Below are 23,279 nucleotides of genomic sequence, written 5' to 3' on the forward strand. Positions count from 1 at the left end.
CGCAATGCAGCTGGCAATGGACTAAGCAGTTGCCCACACACACACACGCAAACTAGGTTTTCCAATTTACCTGTAAACCAACAGCTAAAAGTCATCTACAGTCGAAAAGCAATTAGCGCTCAATTAACAATCAAATTTAAAAAAAAAATATACTTATGTATGTATGTATTTAAATATCCATAAAATGCAAAAATATTTTTCAAGCTTACCAAAGGCGATTTTCTTTCTTCCTTTGCATGCCGCCTGTTGGAAACTATTTTTCTCGCCATAATGTGTTGCAACACAAATTTATGGTATATATGCCATGTTACACTTGAGCATGAAAAGCGTTAACCAAATGCCACGCAAAAACAACAAATCAACTGTGCATGCATATGTTTGTATAAAAAGCAGTTAAAACGGAGTATAATAATATTTCGCAAATTAGTCACCGAAGCGTGCGGCATTGCAGCCACAAAAAAGTCTTTGAAATTTCACTTTTACACTATTGCAAATTAGACCGCAACGCTTCATTTGCGTTTATTTGCTTCACACTTTTTTCCATTTGTTTTACCGATGGTCACTGCACGCTGTGCTGCTCATTAAGTCATTCCGTCCACTAGGCAAGTGAGTGAGTGAGCGTTGCTCAATCCGCTGCGGCGTTCAACATACACTAGCAATCATAACCATAAACGCCAGCGTTTTTCGTCAGTCAGCGGCCACCAGCCACCAGCGGTTGGGTTTTATGACCAAGTTTAACGCCTTGCGTGTTGGTTGGCCTGTGCGAATGGGGCGGTGGTTGCAATATGTATTTGCTTTGCATTTTTTCGCCAAAATGTTTAACTTACTAGTTAGCTGCTGCTATCAGTTGTGTGTGTTTTTACTTTGCTTGCATGCAAACGCTAATTTAGCCCCAAAATGCGCCGCCACTGCTACCACTGGCCACTTGCCAAATTCCATTCACTAATTTTTAAGTAATCCGGTTTTTGATTCATATTTTTTGCTGCAACCAGTTTTTTACTTTATGTAAAATTGTTTGCAAGTATTATCAAGAACCACTGCATGCAATTATAACGCAATTTATGATTATATATGTGGGAATATTCTGTGTCTACAGCAAGCAGGTTGCTTAGGAATATTGCAAAAGAGTATTAAATGTAATTAAATATATATACACACACACACACACACGGTAAAATATTGTTTATTTTGTTAAAATGCACCAATTACTAATGTGCAACAATTTTTGCTGCACGGAAGCGGGACACCACGGATGTACTATGTACAATAGAATGTGAGAAACAGCTGTTTCGCCACCATCACTTCCACATCCGTTCGTATCAAGGCGAATTTATAAAAGGTGGTGTTACTAGGGAATTTAGATTTTCGCCGCCGTCCTTCTGAATGTCAAGATGATGTGTTTGTGGTAATATGAATTCGCCTTGTTTACAAAAAACACATAATTTTGACATTCAGAAGGACTGCGGCGAAAATCTAAATTCGCTAGTAACAGCACCTTACGCAATTTGAAAAATAAGCTGGAAGTGAAGTTTAACTATTTTTCGCCATAAAATTGAAAACAACTAAGCAGAGAAGAGCGAAATTCTTCCGAAAAAATATATTCACACTCATGCAAAGTAGAAATTATTGCTGAGCGGAAGAGCAAGATTGCCTACTGACCATTCACAATTAACATGACAAGCACCTTACTGCATCCTTGTTTATACTTCCGCTTACGCGTTTCTTTTTGCGCTTGTGTTGTTGATTTTGACTGCGGCGGAAGTTTAGAAAAAATTAAATTGATAAGTTTCAAGAACTAATTTTTTAGTTTAATTTTATTGCGCTATTTTTTTTTTTATTAATTTTACTTATTTGTAGTGCTATTCCAAACGGAAAAGCAACACTGTGTCATATTCGCTCACGATGCAATTTGACAAACGTACCTTCGTTTCCATTAAGATTTTCAGTTGTATCTAATATACATATGTAAGTGCATACTTTCATTTACCTAAAGTTTATTTCTATAGCAAATATTTTTAAAGCAAATTAATATCTAAAGTCATGCACAAATGTTTCCTTTTTATTAAACGGAAATGCAACACTGCGCCGTATCCGCTCACAATGAAATTTGACAAACAGCTGTTTACTACTGCTTCCATGTCCTGTTTGTGGCGCGTAAAACCGAAGTGTGAAGTCAAAAATTTTAGATAAAATTTTATAATAAAAGTGTGAAGTAATAGTTAGAATATGCAAGTGTGCTAACAAGTAAAAAGAGCATGTAAGTGTATGCAATAAAACATGTATAAATATAAGTGATGTGTGTGTGTGTGTATGTAAAGACCTGCAAGCCGCAAGTGCACGAAAGTCTGATGCCAAAAATGCACGCTCCTTGTACCTGTGCTTTTAACTGCATTATTAACAGCTTCAAAAGAATTTTTCTACCCAAAAAGCAGCAAAAATAGTCGGGTAAGTTTTTCCTTCAAGCTTTCTAGTATCAATTGCAAACATAACCTCTGAGGCTCACAAAATGGCCGTTGCCGGCAACTCGCTAAAAATTGATTGCATACTTTCTTCTGCTGCGCAAAATTAGTTTATGCAAGCTAAATTAATAAATTTGTATATACATACATGGATATTAGCGAAAAATAAGCTATCAAGTTGCGCAAAGTGCCACTTAAAACGTATTTGTAAAAGATATTTCATGCGATTCCCAGCCACAAGTGGCCAAAGCCGGCTATTTTGAAGCGATCATAAAGCCATTTACGCTCAGGTGTAGGCGGCGATGACATAAACAAAATACAATAGAAAGTCAAAAGCGACAAAAATGTGTTAAATTTAAATAATCCCAGTGTTTTGTAAACAAATTACAAAAAATGTTAATGTTCAAGCGGATGAGTTCATCAGGGGCAAAAGGCAAAATATGTATGTATGTATGTATGTTAAAATATGATTACGTTTGTATATTGTACATAAATACATATGACTTAAATATGTAAGCCATTGAAATGTTAATAACTTTAAGTGGCATAAATATTTATAGCCTTTGTGCTTTTGAGAATTTAGAATCACATATTTTGAAGTGCCATTTAAGCAGTGATTTAGGACAATGTGACATTGAAGTAATACAATTTAAAAATAAAATCTAAAGAATATGATGGTGCTGTTAATGTGCGTATAACTGTTATGCGCGGCGTTTATTTTGAAAGCGACTTAAGTCATTTCATGACATTTGACTTCAGTGATCATTTACCTGTATCTAAACGCGTCTGTTATTCATTCAACTTCATCAACCAAAAGTAAAAAGTTGTGTCATTAGTTTATCACGGTAGAACGATTTACAGATGCACTCAGTTAAAAGTTAATACCATTTAAGCCCAAGAAGTAGAAAATTACATGTTCCACTCTAAAATAAACGGCTCATGTACTATGCCCAACAATTTTTTTTATTATCATAAAATAACGCTCACAACAATTTTGTATGGGAAAATGAACTCGTATCGTAATAATAATCAATGGTATTTTACACAGTCATTGACAGCCACTTTGCCGTGATTTGTTATCTTTTAACTATGTATGTATTTAATAGCTGCAAATCTATAGTGTGAATTTACTACAACACTAAATTGAATTGGCGACAAAGTGTTTACAAAAAAAAATAAAATAAAAAAACAAAATAAAGTACAAAAAATAAAATAAATAAACAAAACAATGAAGAAAATAATATTTATTTACATTAGAGCGGGTCGATTTGTAGGGGATCTGAAAGACGGAAAATCGCATAGGCGGAAAACGATCATACTGTGCAACTTTGCCTAAGAAACTATGGGTCTAAACCCAATTTCGAGCCAGCCCATTTTTTGAAAAAAAAAATATATAAAATAACTTCGCATACTCCACTCGTAGCAAATGAAATGATAAAAAATTATTCATCACTTAAAATGTTTTTTTCCTGGGTTGAATTAAGTAAATTACATATATTTGCATATACATACTTAGTGCAGCATAAAACTCGTACGCACACAAACACTCACACAGTGTTACACCTGTCATTACGACACTTTATACCTAATTTTGGCTATAATTAATTGATGTTGAAATAATTACAAGTTTGGTGCTTAACATGAATGTGGTGGAAGTGAATGGCCAAATTCGATGGAGCTTAGCGGTAAGCTAAAGGCTAAATTAAAAAATAAATAAAATTCAACGAAGAAAAACTGTTTATTGCGTAAATTTATATGTATTAAAATATTCTGTTAGTAAGTAAAAACAAATTTTACAGCAAATCTAGTTTCAAATGTAAAAATCGGCTTAAAAAGTGCTATAAATTTCAAATCAAACAAAAAACGGCGAATCAAAAAACAAATAACTAACAGCTATAGCTGTTTACCAAATTGCGTGCGCATGCGTGGATTGCATTTTAGCAAATGTTTACCGCCATAACCTGTACACATTCGCACAACAGACATCTTGCATTTACTCAACACGCTTGTGATTTTTTTCGTTGCGTTCATATGTACTGATTTACTTCTTTGTTTTTTTTTTTTTTTTTTGTAAACACGCAAACAACTAAAAATAAAGGAAAATGACGCGCAAACACCACAAAAGTGCGCTATCATGCCTTTTACTGCTAACGTGGTCATACTACATATGTATGTATGTGCGTATGTAAATCAAAATGTTTGCCTGATTGGCAATGACTAAAGTGCTATACTCTGGGTGCATACATAAATATGTTTGTATTTATTCGTATTCACCTGCTTGTCTAACGTCTGAGGCCTTTTTGGTGTCGAGCACGTAGTATTGGCTAACATTTGCATAAATGGCAGCTGCCACTAATAAAAAAAAAATATAGTAAGTAAATAAAAAGAAAAAATTTACTTAAGTGCATACATACATACATATCTGTGCCGTTCAATTAAAGTAGCTTAAGTGACTTTAGAAGTTTTGACTTTAAATTAAAAAATCGTCAGTTTACCTAGAAAATTTTTTATATTTTTTTTTAACTTCTATTAAAAGGGCATCCTGAACTACACCTATAGCTAGTTAAACGTTAAATATTATTTGAGGCACGCAATAAAATGTTACTTTTTAAGGTAAAAGCGCCTAACCCGACTTAGGCTACTTTAATTGAATGGCACAGATATGTTTGTATTTTTCTTTGGTATTTGATTTTTTACGCTTATGCTACTCTATTTGCATGCATACATCTCAAAAATTGTGGCTTTGTTTGCTCGCCTGAAAAAGAGAAATTTCCTTGGCAGTACAGCCAAACAACAACTATGGTTTTTCAAATACAACATACATACCAGCTTTGTACGTGCTTTAATTTCGAAATTGTCGATCACATTGCATTCCTCTGCTATTCAGCAATGACATTTTTCTACTTGCATAAATACATGCATACACATGTACATACATATGTACATATATTTGTCTGAGCTGTTCATTGATGAGGTGAAATTAAGTCGGATTTTTTCGAATTATCGACGAATCATAACTCTTATGCAGGTAATGAACCAACTTCATTGAAAATATAACTGAGTAGTATACATATATGTAAGGCTGCGTTCACCGCAGTGGAGCATGCGCTTTTGGCGAGTTCAATGAACGACTGAAAAATGGCTGTTACTAAAGACTGTTAGACTTTAGATTAGGACATATTAACTAAAGTGGATGTCCTTCAGTTCAAGATTACAGATACCGTTTTTGGTGCCCAGTTAAAAGTGGTCTCCCTTATATTTCTATCATTTTATCCTCAAATTAATACAATACTTTGCCAGTTCCCACCAGGTTCTGCCATGAAGCCGGGCCAAGCCTGCATCTGTGCCGGAATAGTTAGGCGTTGCTTCAAACTTTACTTTCTTATGGCCAATAGTTCAGTGTAAAATAAATATACTCAATAGAAAATCGCATCTCGAAAACCCAAAAACGGGGGTACAACATAAAAAGTTTTTCAACTCATGACTATTGTGGATTTATTTACACAAAAATCCATAATATCTCATTCAACAGGCTCTTTTAAGTGATTATATATTGCTATTCGTATAAAAATCAAATTCCAAATCAAATTAAACTTAAACTACATATGTTCATATTACAGCATAAACTACTGAGTTTCGATCAAACTACTTCACATAAATCAAGTGCGTTCAGATATGATAAATTATATAATTTCCATATAATTTATTGACAAATTTTACAAAGCGGAATAACTTGATTTCAGCTTGATTTGCTTATAATTTACGAACTATAATATGAACATGCTTTTAGTTTAAAAGATGAAACGTTACCTGTTATGTTCTCAAAAGCCGAAATACTCTATTCGTCATAAACTTATGAACGCAGCACTAAGAAACATTTCAGTGCAAATCACAAAAGCACTCAAAAGTAATGCCAGCTACTAAAGCATATTTAGAAACAATTGAAGTATTCATTCCTCCATCAATTAACACAAATTTTTCGCTTATACACGCTAACTGAGAATGACAGCAATTGTCCCTAAAGCACGCCATTATATCACAGCGCACACAGCTAACGCTTTAAACGTTACCATAGAACAATAGCCCACCTTCTTGTCAAAGTCAAGCGAAAAATGTGTTAAACATAAGACAATGCCTTGGACACAAATATACTTTTTTTCCAGAACGTTTATATGTACATACATATTTCAGTTGTATTGGATTTAGAGCTTTGGGGCAGCGCAGTCGACCTCATTTGCATTTGTCGCATTGAGGCAGCTGTCAAAATGAGGCGTTTCACCGCGTAAAGCTAGCTTAGCTTTAGGCAAATTTTCGAGCACAGATTAAAGCAAACGACAGATGGTGTGAAAATGGCATAAATTTTGCCATAAGTAATATGCTTAGGAAAAACAATAATATACATAATAATAACAGACGTAAGAAAAACGTCATTGACCGCGCGCGAATGCATTGTTTTGTTGGCGGCGTTGACAAATTTGCAATTTCAATCAGATAGCGCGCGGCGATTGCAACATCAAGCATAGCCCATTGTTTTAGGTTAGCGACGAATACAAAGAAAAAAATAACAACCTTAGAAATACACTTGGAAGTGACTGTCAATCCACTTGGAAGACGAATATACAAAAAAAAACTTACATCTTCAAACACGCTATGTAATAAATATAAATGGCTCGCGACTTAAACGGAACTGAAAATTAAATGTAATGGCGTCACTTTCCGGTTATGCGATTGCGCAAACGACGCGACACTAGCATAAATATGCACATTTTCAAGAGCAGTGAACGCATTTCGCGCTGATCATGACATTAGACAAACGGTGTAGCAACAAGCAACGGGAAATACGCAGAGGGAAAAACAAATCAAATAAAAGAAATGAAAAGAAAAAAATTGTTTTGTGAGAAGCAGCAGCAATAGCTAGTTGTAACAACAATAGCAGAATTGGAGACTCAAGCAAAAAGAGAAAAAAAACGACTCACAAGAGACTGCGGCTGCTGTTGAAGAATTAGCGCACCAACTAACAACGCGTTGACTGCTAAAATTATGGCTTTTAATACAATTCATATTAAACAAATATTGTTTATGAAGTTGCTGTTAATTTACAGTATTTGCGCGCCGCTTATCGCCAGCATCTTAATTGCCGCCAATAAAAAACGCGCGATAAAAGCTGACAATCAGCTCATGCCACACGCACGAATGCCGCGCACTTCTACCAACAATACAATAGGCTTTTACGAATTTCCATTCAGTGCCATGCCACTCATTGTCTTCAATCAAATTATTACGGGCGGTGTTTCATTAGCCGGCAATGCATTGCGATTGTCAGTCAGCAAATAGTTTTTCACTGCAAAACTCAAGGTGAGGAAAACTCCGCGCAACAGCACAACAATGCAACAATATCTCGCACAACAAAAGGAAGTCATCTTGAATGCAATGCGAAAAAGCCGTTTCAAGTTCAAAATACGCCATAAAAGTCATAAAGACTTAAGCTGCGCATTCAGCAAATAAAAACAACAAAAGCGCTTTAAAAATGTAAATTTTGTCTGCCCCACCGCATTCACTCAGCAACGAGCTGCTACGGCAATCATGCTTGGCGTGCGCGCTCTAAACGTTTGTTGCGTTCGCAATCCCAAATACACCTACACCTGAGGCGAGAGTTGCCTTACAATGTTGTTGTGCGCCACACTATGGCGCACGACACGACGCTATTCATGAAGCATAATGTATGCGCAGAAGTTCAGTGCACTCGACAATTTATGCGGTGACATTCGACATTCGAGTAGGAGTTTTCGATTTTTGTATAATCTTCAAAGTGACTTCCATCGTGAGTACATTTTAAGCGTTAATGAAAGCAATTCGGGTGGGAATAAAAGAGAAGGCGGAAAGAACCTTTTCGATGCACAAAGCCAGCGATAGCTCTGTGGGATAGCGCCTAGAGTGAATTGAAAACAAAATCTGAAAGTAAAAACAAGACTGATCAGCGCAGAATGATCGCCGCGCGTCTTCTTTGTCGTTTCTCATCTGCGCCACTGACGCAAATTGGAAATTCCAATTGGAGTCACGTCCTTTTCCACCTGGTATTTCCATGGTAGACGAGGCATTCCTCTTCCTCTGGTACCAGTATCGCGACCCGCATTTTAGAGCTGGGGTATTTCTGTCCATTCGTAAGAGGATGGTTCCATGAGCAGAGCTCCACGTAAGCAGGAAAAGCTTTTAGCTGTCATTCACCAGGGAGTGCCCAGAAGTGATTGCTTTGCGTACGGTTCAAGCAGCTCAATACGTCCGGATATACACGTATCCTCTGAAGAGCGAACAAACACCCATTTGGGAGAAAGCTAAAGTTCATAGGACGAAAATTCTCGCGAGCCAATTTTAAATCGCTCCCAATGAAAGTCATAAATATAGTCTAGTTCAAACAAATCAAATAGAGCTTTAACTTTGTGCTGATATATAGCTAATCTGTAGCTTGCTTTGAAAGGCTCCACCCGCGGAATATATTTTGGTAGTGCTTTTTTGAAACTACAATGTCAGTCACTCTGTCCTCAAAAGTTCGAAATACATTTTTTCGTGTCTAGTATTTCGTTCGCTTTGTGCGATTTATAGTTCTCAACTAGCTTATATAATAATTTGTTATAGTGTGCTATATGGCTATTACGATATCCGTGTGTTAGTCCCAAGGCTCAAGAAATGGAGTTACATAAAATTTTAAGTACATAAATTCTCCACGCGCTCAGCGCACTTCTTAGCCAATTTGCCAAATTAAGCAATTTACATTTTTTGTATAAACAATTCTCTGTTTAACAAATCATTCACGCCCATTACCTGGTGCCTAGCCAAGTTGGGAAGCGTACGCTGCCTACATCGCGTGGCTACCCCACACCTGCGGAGATTATTCGTTTTATGATTATTGTTAACACCGTTGCTGGGTCGCCAGATCCACGACTTGAATCCGCATAATTTTTAAATTTTGTGTCTGCAATTCATTGTCCATTATTGTGATTTTTTTGCAGAGTTGTTTGATTTTTTATTAGACAACAACATGAGATTTAATTTTCATGCTTTTGTATTTTAATAATAATTTAAACGCGTCGGCGCCGGTTAAACGCGAACATCGCGTTCCCGCGTCGCTTACGGTGGGAATGTCTAACAAATCTGCGGTTTTTAGTCTATTGTTGGCGGGCTGTTGAGATTTGACATTTTATGATGTTCGTTCGTATGTTATTTGGTTTATTGTCTGCAGCAGCTGAGTTGTTAGTTGTGTCTGCATTAATTTTTAGTTTATTTTAATGTTTACTTCTTTTTTGTCTTCAATTTCTTTGTGTTTGCAGTTTGTTGACACTTTTGTGCATTGTTTCCTTGATTGTTGGACTTAATGACGTTACGCCGTGTTATATAATTAACTAATCATAAAAACATAAACAATTTGCTGTTTTTAGTGTAACTTGCCTTGGGGAAATTGGGTTTGTTTTATTTTTGGTTTTTGCATTTTTTAACTTATTTAAGTAAAGTTTACTAATTTTTCCGTATTTTCGTAGGATTTCTTTTGTCAATAATTTTCGAAAACTTAATTAACCATTGATCATTAAGCGCCTGGGAGGGAGTTCATTAGCAGACTTTCTAATAAACTATTACAAAATGAAATAAAAACGTAAAAGTAATTTTTTCGCTCTCTTTTGATCGACTTTTTAGCGCTGTTGTAAGCATTTAATGGAGTTTTGAATAAAAGCACAAAACAACACATTTGCTTTAATGATAACTTCACCGAAGTTAAGGTTCGATAAATAGTAATTATCCAAATTGGGATGGGTGTGGATTGAAAGAAATTAGCAAAGTATACAAAGATGAAGTAAGTTAATAAATAGGTGGCACGCTAGTACTATAAAATATTTTGATTTACAACTAAGGATTCAAAGGATAAGGGACAACCTTTTCAATGACATTTCCTCCTAATGGTAGGTAGCGCAGGAAGGAATGCACATCTTCTTCTGGTTTGGTTTTAGCCGCTTAACTTCCATCCCTAAATTGGCGCGTTAAGCGCCAAGGAACTGCCAAAAATTCTCATGTCCATACAACTTGTATGAAGCATCCCACAATAACGCAGCGCTAGCGCCGAGCAATTGGAATTTTCATTTTTGACAGGTCATTATATGTTGAAGTTGGATGCAGAAGACGGAAAGACAGAGAAAGGACAAAAAAGTGGAAGAGGAAACGAAATACTACTTTAGGGAGGCTTGTTCAAAATTTGTGTATACTAACGACTCCAAGATTTAAAATAGAACTGGAGTTTCTGGCATCTGGAGGCTAACTCAGGATGCTTTTACGCTTAAGGTACAATATTAACGGGTTTTTAATCGTAGATATTGGCACCTCGATACCAAAAGTAGTGGACTAGATATATGGCGATTCTGCAGTGACACTCCAGCAGCACTAGAGGCCTTTGACACCACTTATATCTCTTCAATGGTGATCTGTTCTATAGTCCTACCACAAAGCCTGAATGCTTTTCAAAATTTCTAGCCCTTTCGCGGTCTGCAAGCACCTCGTAGCCAGATAAACACCACACATAAAATTATAAGTACACACAAACACAGATCAATTGAATAAATCAGTTGTCTTCTTCGTCTCTGCGCTAGGGGTAAGATTTCCCTATAATTTCATATCCTCAATATTTGATTTGAAGCCTCCTGCAAATCTACATTGATTCTGTTTTAAAAGCATGGTGTAGAGAAATTTGCATCTTCGAAAGAGGATTCAAGCTTGGCTACTATCTTGCGCCATTTGAACAGATCGATGCTGTTTCCGAGGCCAACATTACCACCAATTATCTTATTTTCACATTTTTTCTTTTTATTTCTTTTATTCATACACGTTTACGCACACCACCTTATCCTGATCGCAAGTAATCACAATGCGTTTCTGTCAATTGCCAAGATATTTCAAGCGACACAAGAATTTGGGTCAACTTGCAATTGTCAGTCCGCATGCAAAGTCGCCAGCGCCACGTACAAATTCAACGCACAACACCCACGCCACCTACACCGCCACTGGCAATAACACAACAATTGAATTCTTACCATGTTGGCTATTTGCAGTAATTTCAATAGCTATTTGCACAATAAATGTTGCAAACAATTGAAATAAAAGAAAAAATACCAAAACAAACGACACTTTGTAATTGCAAGCACATTTTCTTTATATGCATATTTCGTATTTTGCCTGCAGCTGACAACTGGCAAAATGTCAGCAGGCTTGCATAGTGTGTTAGTGTTGTGAAATGTTAAGAAAAGGTAATATTACACAGCGCTGCATTTTATTTGTTTTATTGCTGAAAAATTAATATTGCGAGTTGTAAGCGTACATATGTATTTAAATATTTATACATATATCTACATATGTATGTATGCAGGTAATTACAGCTCGTACCAATCAATCTAATTGCCTTCGCTACTTTATGGCATTTTTCTAAAGTTATTTATTGTACCTACAGCGTGTAGCAATGTTTCGTGTGTCACAGCAAGCGGTTCGACAGCCAGTCAACAATTGGCAATCTTTAGTTATGCGCAATTGTAGCTGCAATTTATTGGTAGCTGTGTGTGGCAGCATGGCAGCAGCAGCAGCTGTTCACGTTCGATGGGCTTTGTGTTGAGTCAACATGTTGCGAAGGAGCCGCAAATACATATGTACATACATATGCGACTGAACAAATGTTAGTAAATTTTTGCTGTGAAATTTGCTAGACTTGTTTGTAAATTTGAACGCGAACCCCAGCGCGATTACTCCCGCTACCAACCAGTATTGTTTAGTGAAAATTTTTGGCGCGTCACGTCGATGTTTATTCAATGAAATTGAAAAGCGTTCGCACCAAACCAGTAAAAATATAGAGAACTTGCAAAAGAAAGTCAATCTGTTGTGCGTTTGTCTTTTATTTTTATTACAGCAAACGAGGAGGAAAGTGAAAGATGCGCTCACGAGTTACGTCGTACTTATAAATCTAAGCAAGCGTTGAGTCGCAGCGAGGGCACAACAGCCGTCGACTCTCAATTGCGCTTAAGTGGAATTGATTGCTACAATTTTCATTGGGAAGAGCCACTGATCGATATTTGCAACGAACAACGGCACAAAAGATAACAGTTAAGTACGCGTACTAAAGCAAAAGTGGTAAACGAATAACGGTATTGCGCTCAGATGCATTGCAGTTGTAAAAAAACAAAACTGAAACTGTAATGCATTATTTTGCTACTTATTTTTATGCATTATAGCTAATTTATTTTTGCAATAATAAGTAAACAAATACACAAACACAAAATAAATTGCTAACTCAAACGAAATCGAATCGCAATGAGTCGAAAGTGGAACAATTTTCAGTGTTGAATGGTGCGTGGCGATTCACGTGTGTAACGGCACTGGCGGCGGCAGCAATACAAACTATAAGCAACATATACTTTTAGTAAAATACAACAACAACAAAAACGCTAAGACTTTGCAAGCAATTAGAGAAATATTAATTGCAGTAAAATTTTTGTTTAGCTTCGCTGCACTTGCAACATACGAAAAAAATGCTGTTAGCTGTTGCCAGTTGGAGAAGCTGTATGCCCGCAGGCTGCAACCTGCACTGCCAGCAGCTAACTGTACATAAATTGCGCGCTTTCCATCGTAAAATTGTCGTAAAAAATTTGCTGTAATTTATAAAAAAAAACTAATTGGAATGCAAGTCAATTGATTTTCATGTTTTTCGTTTCGAAAATGTTGTTAGCAAAAAATTTGCGATTTTAAATGCCTCAGTCGGATTTCGTGTCGAAAGGTGTTAAAAAGAGAAATCTCAAGCGCTAAATGCTGGTGCTATTTAGGTATGCAGACATTTACAAACGTATTTTACGAATACATCTCTATATAAAAGCGAAATAAAAGAAATAAAAAGAAAAAATATGGTACTTTGTCCGAAAAAAAGACTCCTGCGGAGAAGCAAAGAAAAGCAGTCGGTTGCTGTTCAATGAAAATCGACGAGAAGTATAGTTTAGGAATCAAAAAATTAAAACGAATAAAAGAGGTAAAGAGGGCGGCCGTTGCGGCTGAGTGGTTAGAGGTGCGTACTACTGCACTGTAGGGCCCGGGTTCGATACCTGCTTCGGGCTACATCTACATATATTATAATATACATCTTTTGTTATAAAAAAGCGGTCGCGCCTCGGCTGTCAATCTCAAACCTCTGAGTGTACTTCAGCTATAAAAAGCTTCTCATAAAAGCCATTTGCCGTTCACAGGCGGTGTAAAACTGTAGGTCCCTCCATTTGTGTAACAATATTTTGCGCTTACACTTTTGCTAAGTATTTGGCCGAGCTTCTCCTTCATTTTGTGGTGTGCGTTTTTTCTAGTCGGGCCAAATTTTAAGTGGAGTACACTACCAATGTTTCCCCGCGTGAATGCTATATAAAACCGATTAGTGATGCCAAAGGCTGAGAAAATCCTTCGCTATGTGGAAAATAACCAGTAAAGGAGACTGTTTTTCATTTTAGTCTCCCAAAGAATGAAAAAAATCGACCTCTATGGTCTAAAGTCATTTAGCCGGCCATATTGCGAGTGAAGAAAGCCTTAACTCTAGATAAAGTGCACAACGCTTTCTGAGTACCACTAAAGGGTGAAGAAGCGACTTATTTTATAGCAAACCAGTTGTTAAAATGTGCTTTATAGTTTAGAAGGTTTGTCGGGACGTATGAGTAAAATGCATAAAGGAACAGCGAATCACCTGAGCGTCTTTAAATATATATTTAATAGAAAGCGATGATTTTTTATGGAAAATAAAACGTCTGGAAATGCTGTCGGATGAGATACCCGCGATAAGCGATACAAGATGTAGGATATTAGCCCATATGATCTTATTAAGTAGTTGAGATGTGATGTGGTGTTAAATATGTGATGATGTAATGTGCTCTATACATTGAAAAGTGTTTTTGTGCAGTGGCTGCAGGGCTCGGCACTTCGAAAATACATCCAAATTGGCATGAGATATCCACTTTTTGAAGTAATTGAAAGAGATGAGGGCACAAAGCGATGCGATGAGATGTGGAGATGTGATTTGATTACATATGTAGGAAATAAAATTATAGTTTAAAAAACTAAAACCTCCCTATTATAATTGCCATTCGTACTGTCATCAGGTATGTAACTTGAGAATAGAAGTCGCTGCATCTTTTAAGCGCATCAATGTTACATAAGAGCTATTCGCGATTCGGTGCATAAGAGCTGACAAATTTATGCAATTGCAGAAATATGCCATGGATTGTGAGCGACCTTTATTAAACTGTCATGGTAAAGCTTTTGCAAAACAATTTTTGTGCATCAGCTTTGGTTTTGTTTATGAATGCAAAGCATAGCATTTTTATGCTATGGATTTTATGTATTGCAAATTTGTCAAGCCATGACAAATGCAAATGCGTGTATTTTGTTTGTGTATTGCAAATAATTTGCAATACAAATTTGCAATGCAATGATGCTAGGCCATTTGCACCGGATCGCGAATAGCCCTATAGTTACATCCCGAGCTAATAAAAGGAAGGTAAAAGGGTTCGTCAGAACGTATGAGTAACATATTGTCCTTTCACGAGTTAGAAATTATAGTTGTGTTTAATGAAACCGCAAAAAGTGCAGAGCAGCTCAAGTTAGAGCAGGATCGAGCAGCTGCCAAAAAACAATAGATCAAGTTGGAGCAACTCTGATCAGAAATCTCATGAAACACTTTTCAGGCAGAAGTTCTCAAAACAGTTGCTTGCTCTAAGTTACTGCATCAAAAAAGCTGGTACAGAAAATCGTGCTCTAGTTCCACTTAGCGCAGAATCATGAAACAAAAAGTAGAGTAAGTTAGAGCAAGAAAAATCCTCATGAAACACAATTTTATGAGATATCTTAACCTGGCGTCACCTAGAGCAGCTCATTAAACACAACTATTGTATCGAGTTTCGAAAACCGGAAATAGAGGCCTCCAAAGCGACTAACTAAAAGGAATCTGGAGAAACGGAATTTAAAAGAAATAATGTAGTAAGTAGAAAGGCATCTGGCGTGACAATGATGTATATACGTATATGTACGATATATTTTAAAATATACATAAATAATTATTACCAAATTTTTCTTATTCTCGTAACCAGCTTTAAACGCACTAACACTGGAAATAAAAACATTTAAAAAAATATCTCTAAACAACTTTAATAATTTTTTGCTTTATTTTCTTGTTCGCCACTAATTTTCACAGCAACTAAATTCTGTGCATGCATAAAAAATGCGCAAACTGCTAATAAAAAATTCTATTAAAACCTGAAACATTAGCAATTTAGATGAGTAGCAAGCTAGTTGCTTGGCTATTAAATGTAAAAGAAAAGCAAAAGCGGTGACGCTGAACAGACGCAAGCCTGTTTGGAATTCAAATTTTTATAAGCTAGACAGGGTTAGGCCCAACTTCTTTTCTTATATTTCCGCTATATGGAAATAATATTCAAAAATAAGTTTTTTCTGAGAAAAGAAAAATTTTGTTGATTGAAGCGTGACTTGAGTCAACTAATTTTTAACTCGCAGCTGATCTGTCAGGAGTAAATACAGTCACCCTGGGTCAGTTTTTTTTTTTTTTTTGATGTTTAAAATCCGGTTTTCTTTTCCCTTCTTTTATTTTCGTATCTACAATTTTGTTTGTGAAGGGAACTTGCAGTTTCTGTGCCAAGCATTGAATAACCCTAAATAATCACACTTGCCAGCAACAGTCGCTGAGACTTTATTATATGTATTATTTTTACTACTCAAACTTGTTTGACATTGAAGTAGTGTCTGCGACAGGTTCATTTATATTTCAAGACGAACCACTTTGCGAAAAAAAGTTGGTTTTAGCGACAGCGAAAACGCAAAAATAATTTAATTTGCTAAAAAGCACAGAAAAAATTCGAGAATAAAATTAAATGCTCATTTGTATGCTAGAAAAATTGAGAAAATAGAAAAATAAAAACTGCAAGTAAAATTACAAATAAAAAATGGAAAATAAGAAAATAAAACTAATTTTTTTTTGGTGCGCCAACTGGTAATTTCAACGCTTTTTCTGCATATGTAAAAATGCTCAAGAAACTTCAATTCTCACTGATGCAAATATGTACATATGTTTGTATGTATGTAAGCAATATCAACATGCGTGTATCTTCATTGAACTTCACATTCTTTGGTTTATTGTTCATTTTTTTCTTCTGTTTTAAGGTGTGTCTCCAATCTTGTTTAGTTGGCGTTTTCCCTTCGCAATCGCGCGTATCTGTCCCACTCTGTGGCTTCGCATAACAAATATGTGCTTATAGATTTCAAAATCACGTCAAGTCGTGCCTCACAAATGCCATTGGAGATGACAGCATGCTGTACTTAAGTATATATAAAATACATAAATATGTATGTATATATTTATACAAAAAATAAATGTCGGTATGCGAAGGCAGAAAGTAGTAAATGTACATATGTATTTACATATAAATGTGTGCACAAATATTACAACATGAAATAATCGCTTACAAAGCAGTTAAAGACGCCATTTGTAGGTGTTCTAATGCTGAAAAAATAGCTGGTAATTAGTCGTAGCATTTGCTATTGTTTTTTAACCACGCAAAACATTTTTGAGTAGTGATAACTCATAATAATGATAATAATAAATTATTTAAAAAAATTACACATTTTTTACGAAAAACTTTGACTAATTAAATAAAAGTTTTTAGAAAAGTAATTTAAGAAACCGTCTTTTTATATTTATATAAATAAAAATATTTAAAACTTTTCTAAAATTCTTGAACCCAAACAGTCTTAACATTTTCTTGAATTAAAACTTTTTTAACTTAATATTTTTAACTTTTTAAAATTTTCAATAAAATATTCCTGAATTACCTAAAAAACTTACTTATATTTAAAGAAAACGAATTTGAAAATATTACAATTAAGTATGTACATATGTATGTATATAATTTAAATTTAAAATTTTTAGAAAACAAACCTAAAAGTATTAATTTAAAAACAAAAAAGTGTAAAGAAAAATTTAAAATTCCAAAAAAAAACCCTAAAATAAAAAAAAAATATTTCAATTCCTAAATTTTAGAAAATTTGCAATAAAATATACTTAAATCACCAAAAATCTTCTCACTTATTGATATTATAACATGTGACCAAAATTTGTTTGCTTTTGTTACAACCTTCAAGAAAACTAATTTTTTACAAATTTAATTTTTAATTCTAAACTAGAAATCAGCGTTTTCTTTCCAAGAAAATTCTCTAGCAAGCTTCCTCTTAAAAATGTTTCTAAAAATCCATTTTACCTACTAAAGGGCACAAATTCTGCGAAACCTTGTTTTCACTTAAGAAAATTAACATATGTAGGTACTTAATTTTGAAAAAAAAAATAAAAAATTAACAAATAATTCGCATCTATATGTCCAAAACTATTCTTCAAGTACTTCAAAATTTTTATGCAAGAAATCTTCCGATATTTTTTTTTTTTATTTTCTTTTTGATGCAGAACTGCATCTAGATGCTCTTGGAATATTTCTGCATCAAAAATAAAGTTTTGAAACAAATTTCGCTTACGTTATTACGTTTTATTTATTACGTTAGTGTTAGAAATTTTTAAAATTAAAAAAGAATCCTTTTCAAATTTAAAAAAAATGGAAAAGAATTCAACATGAGTACTAATTAACGCTTTAGCCAGTGTTGACTACTAATTTTTTTCAGCACTTTTCCTTAACAAAATCTTATTCTCCTAATTTTTACTTTAATATGCTGATGTTCACCCACACTGCATATTTTTTTCTTTAACAAATATGCCCAAGATTCAACTTATGTACAAAATTGCATAATTGTTGCGCGGCCTGAAATATTCGCTTGAGAACGTTATAAGCGTTTGTTTGCTTGCACTTAATTTTTTTTTTATTAAATCGCAGATGATCTCATTTCAAAGGAAGTGGGTATGTATGTATGTATGTATAATATTCATTTGATTGTTTTGCTTGGCTGTTATTTAAAGTTAATTGGTCTCTCATTACAATTACAAGCAATGGAATAATGAGTGCATACGTAGACACATACCGATGTGTAAACATACATACTTATTCACGTATAGTACATACATACTTATAGACACTAAATGCAGCGGCTGACAAGAAAACCCGCATAGTTCAAACCACATTTGGCGACTTCAACCAAAAAGTAACTATGTATGTATGTATTCATATACATATTTATAGTATATTGTACATATTCATGTACATATATACATACTTACAAATACATATCGCTCATTTTCTTCAATAGTATCATAACTAAAAAAACAAACTCGAGAAAAACGGCTGTAAAGTTTACATAAACTCCCATAGTAAAAATGAATAGGTACATATTTTGTTCTAGCGAGATACTGAGACGAGGTGGCGGTAATTTATGCGTCCCTAACTCAATATTTGTATTTTTTGGATGACGGCACTATTGAAGTAAATGAGCGAAATTTAAGCTTACATAAATTGAGTTATTTTGCTTACAAACAAGTTATTGAATGATTTGTTTATAAATACTAATCAATTACGGCTCATAATATATAGATAAATTATTAACTCGACCGCGAATAAGCAGGCAATTAAGTTCATATACATATTGACATGCATACATAGTACATATCGCACACCGTCTTCAAAAGAGGCACAACTCAAAATTTGGCATTTTCGAAATTATGCGCAAAGAATGTACACAGAGCTTATATTTACCTTTCAGCAAAAGCGGGAGCAAATTTTTGTTATAATTTGTTCAAAAAAAACCTAAGGTAAAGTCTCGCCTTGCCCATATGATTAGCTTGTGCTACGACGAAATAGTTTTTCGCAATTTCTGAAGAATGTATTATTTTGAGTTGTGACTCTTTTGAAGACGCTGTGCGATGCGTATGTATATATGAGCATTTTATTCAAGGCTACTTATTAATCATACAAATATCTATTGAGAATGCTTATGTAATACATACTAGCAAATACCCGGCGTGCTTCATTGCGCCTTAAAAGTAGTTTTGTGTGGTTACTCCCTCCCAAAACTCTTAAGGCCTTATTCAGAAAAAATAAAATAGATTTAAAGAGCTTTATGAAGTGCGATTTTTAAACAAATTTTAGATTTATGAAGCATTTTTTATTTTTTATGAATCAGGGTGTTAGTTAATACATATACTTTCGAAGGTATTGAGATAGTAGGTGAAGTATCGACTTTTTCTTGGAAATGTAATTTATAATCTTATAACTTGAGTATACATATAGCGCACTTTCTTCAAAGTTTTATTAATTAAATATTTACCTTATCTTATCAATTTAACTTGATTTCAATTTTTCAAATAGGTGGCAACCCGCTTCAAAAATATTTTTGACAGTAAACTTTGTTAAAGCACTTTAGTTTGATACCTGTATTGTATCTAATATTTCGTTTTTTATCCATATTATTGAATAAAATTATTCAAACAGGTGGCAACCCTCCTTAAATTTTTTTTGCCGTAGTAAACGTTTTTAAACCCATTTAGTTTGATACCCATATTGCAATATTGAATTTATCTTATCAATTTAAATAAAATTTGCAAACAGATGGCAACCTTCCAAACTGCAGTATTTGCTTTATCTTATCAATTTATTTAAACTGCAATTTACAAACAGGTAGCAACTCTCTAATAATCTTTTTTTTCTTCATTTTAAGTCAGACCTATAGCAATACATCAGTGAAAACGGCACTCAATCCATCTTTAGTGATGCGCGTACAAATACACAGACAGAAAAAAATTATAAAAATTTTTTATTTGGTTTCTGCTGCTCTAATAAAGACCACTCATATTAATTTTTCTTTGATATCTATAATTAACAGACAGCGGGCTGTTGGGTCAATTTTATTAGAAACCGATTGAAACTTAAACAAATCATGTATGCAAAGTTTTTTTAAGCTGAGTAAAAGCTCTCTCTCGTCGTTGCTGCTTCAAGTAAACCAGCCTCTTCTGTGAAAGCTTGCATTTTTTGAGGTACTTAGGCGGGTTGGGTACTTAAAAGAACCCGCTTAAGTACCTCGATGCGGGTACAACGGGTAGTTACATCTTCTCGTTAACTTACATAAATACTTGATTAACAACACTTAATGAAGTATGCATAGTTTAAAACCAAAATCGTTATTTAAACACACAAACAAGTAAAGAGAAACTTTTTTAAAGAAAATATATAGTGCAATGGTGTGTAATTTTGTACCAAATTCAAAATGATATTGTTTGCCACTTATGTTTATTTATTAATTTTTGAGATTTTCCCTAACAAATACCTTATAAACCTAAGCTTAAGATTTTGTAGAACACTTAAAAAAAGACTCATCATAATTTTAAACATTTTTCTCAGAAGTGTTTTAAGTGGGTACTTAAGCGGGTTTCCCTGTAAAACAAAAACAGGTATTGAAATAGTCACGATTAAAAATATATACCACTAGCGAGGCTTTTTGGAGCTTTCTATGGATTCAATATGAACGCGCACTGAGTAAAAGCCCTTTCTGGTCGTTACTGTTTCGAAAGCATGTCTTTTTCTGCTTCAGATTTTCAAGCATTCGATGCAAGCGAAGTTGCGCTCGAAAGATTCAGGAAAATTTAAACTAAAACTCCCGTCGCTAATATTTGATTCCTCTCCTCAGCACGAACGAAATCAAGATCTCAATTTATGTTTTTTTACTCAGGAGCCCTAGTTCTAGTGTCGTTATAGTATATATCTGATTTTATTCACTCATCTGTAATAGCATTTCAATCGAGCTTTCGAGCAAGCTTTCGAGCGATTCAATTTTGCGCGTTTGTCTTAGCCTTCAAGTAAAGACATATCTTTATAAGAACCAAGCGGTAAACGGAAGCAAGAACTGTTGATCTTTAGCCAACTATAGGTTGGCAAAAATTTCACGCCAACTTTTGCGTATAACCGCATCAAACCCTTTTTTAATTTAACTTAAAATTTTGAAGTGAAATTTTTAATGCTTATTAACCCTTAGCCTAAGAGCGCGCGCGTGTGTCCCACTTACCTTTTCTATAACCTTATGCGGTGGTATGTATGTACGTACGGTGACGTATAAAACCCAAGTCCAAGACAAGTGGCTGTCTTAATAGTAAAATTTTCGAAACGCGCTGCAAAAACAAAAGCAGAAATCCGAAAAAAACGTAATCCGATTTCCAAGTTATCCGCTCATTTATCAAACATTTTATTAGACGAAGGTGGGCATATGAATGTGTGTGATAAAAAAATTTTTTAAACAGAAAACGAAACAAAAAATAAAAAAAAATTAAAAACAAAACGCCAATGGTTAACACACATTCATAGCGCACACAACCGCAAGGAGTAACGAGAAATTTTAAAAAATAAATTAAATTTTGCTCCACCAAACTGACCACTTTAACCACTTCCAATTTGTTGCTATTGTCTTGAAATAATTTTTTTTCGTTTTTATTTTTTGTAGCAAAAAAATTCGCAGACAGCAAAAATAAACAATTCAAAATTTTAATATTTCTGCGCTGTATACACATCCATTTGACTGCAGTCAACAAAACTCGCTTATTAGGGGGCGGGCAATGCAAAGTGCAATCGAACGACCGGATTTTGTTCGCAGACCGGATTACTTATAGCGTTAACAGCGCGCTGCGTAGACGCACGACCAGCGAAGAATTAAAACTCGGCAACAATTACACGTCAGCGAAGACGACGTTGTTCATAAGACGCGTGCAAATCGAAGACTGCTTGAGCGCTAGCAACTACGAAGACGTTAAGCCTGAGCGCCGAGTCCAACAACGAAAGACGCTGAGCTCGCGAAAAATAAGCTAGCGTTGGCTTCAATACTCCAGCCATGCTCCATACGTCGCGCGCTACCTTAGGAGCTCACCTAGCTTCGTATGCGCGCTGCTTGTATGAGTCTTAAGTGCACGAAGTATTTATACATTCAAAAAATAAATTAAAAAAAAAAAACATAAGAATGCTTTGAAATACGTGCCTGTGTTGATTACGAAGACGCGCTTCATAGCCCCGTCGCTAACGTTGTCTGCTTGCCGCGTCTCACCCACTACTTTTCTGACTTTACTAACTCTCTTGCGGTACCATACTTTGTGGACGCGTTACTTGTATAGGCGTTAGTGGGAGAGTATAGCCCACCTTCATGCCGCATTCTGCGCGCCGGCGCAAATACGCGCAGATCAGCATTTTAGCGCAGTGTTGTTTTTCAATAACAGCCATGGCATGCACGCGAGCGGGCTCCATCAATGTGTTACTTTTGTTGCTGCTCTGGTCGCCACAGCTGCTATGCGCTGCCATTCAACGTTGACAAAATTTCAATAATTGCAGCAATTCACCGTTCAAGCGGCGCAACAAGAAGCAGCCAAGCTCACACTCAACCACTTGCGCGTGACTTTACAATTTCTGTGGCTCGTTCGCAGTTGTTGCGTTCAACTGTTCTTTAACATTGCCTGGCGCAGTGTTTGTTTTGTTACGATTTTGTTTATCACTATTCGCTCCATTAGATTTTCTTTTCTCTTCTACTTTCATGCGATTTTCTCGGCTTTATGACGGCATATATTAGCGCGCGATTTCGCGTCCGTCTGGCTGTCAGTCAGTCCAGCACTTTAGTCAATCTGGAAGTCAGTCAGCCAGTCAGCCATTGAACAACGGTCTTTCGAATAACAGTTGCTTCCAAGCTAACAGACCGTCCATTGGTCTATTTCAATGATGCGGCAACAAAGCCATATGCGGCGAGTAGAACATTCAATGCCGCTCGTCGCCCATCGCCGCCTTGCTACGCTCC

At 35.2% G+C, this 23,279-nt stretch overlaps 1 protein-coding gene across 4 annotated transcripts in view; it reads right to left on the bottom strand.

The window, feature by feature from the left end:
- Positions 1-23,279, bottom strand: part of LOC108370239 (estradiol 17-beta-dehydrogenase 2) — a 54,191-nt gene that overhangs the window by 14,130 nt on the left and 16,782 nt on the right. The window contains exons 1-2 of one of the 4 annotated variants that reach the window (XM_017625554.1): positions 21,880-22,272; positions 21,516-21,618 (exon numbers count right to left, since the gene is read on the bottom strand). The exons of 2 other annotated variants lie outside the window; for them this stretch is intronic. Coding sequence is in view for 1 of the 2 variants with exons in the window: in XM_017625542.1 (XP_017481031.1) it covers positions 210-238 (29 nt within the window). In the remaining variant the exon portion in view is untranslated. Of the gene's footprint in view, positions 1-209; positions 1,240-21,515; positions 21,619-21,879; positions 22,273-23,279 lie in introns of those variants that run through there. One more of the 4 variants, XM_017625542.1, reaches the window with a different exon arrangement.

Source organism: Rhagoletis zephyria, unplaced genomic scaffold, assembly GCF_001687245.7.
Source record: "Rhagoletis zephyria isolate East Lansing unplaced genomic scaffold, Rhagoletis_zephyria_1.1 Rzeph_scaffold_00061, whole genome shotgun sequence".
Classification (NCBI taxonomy): Eukaryota; Metazoa; Arthropoda; class Insecta; order Diptera; family Tephritidae; genus Rhagoletis; species Rhagoletis zephyria.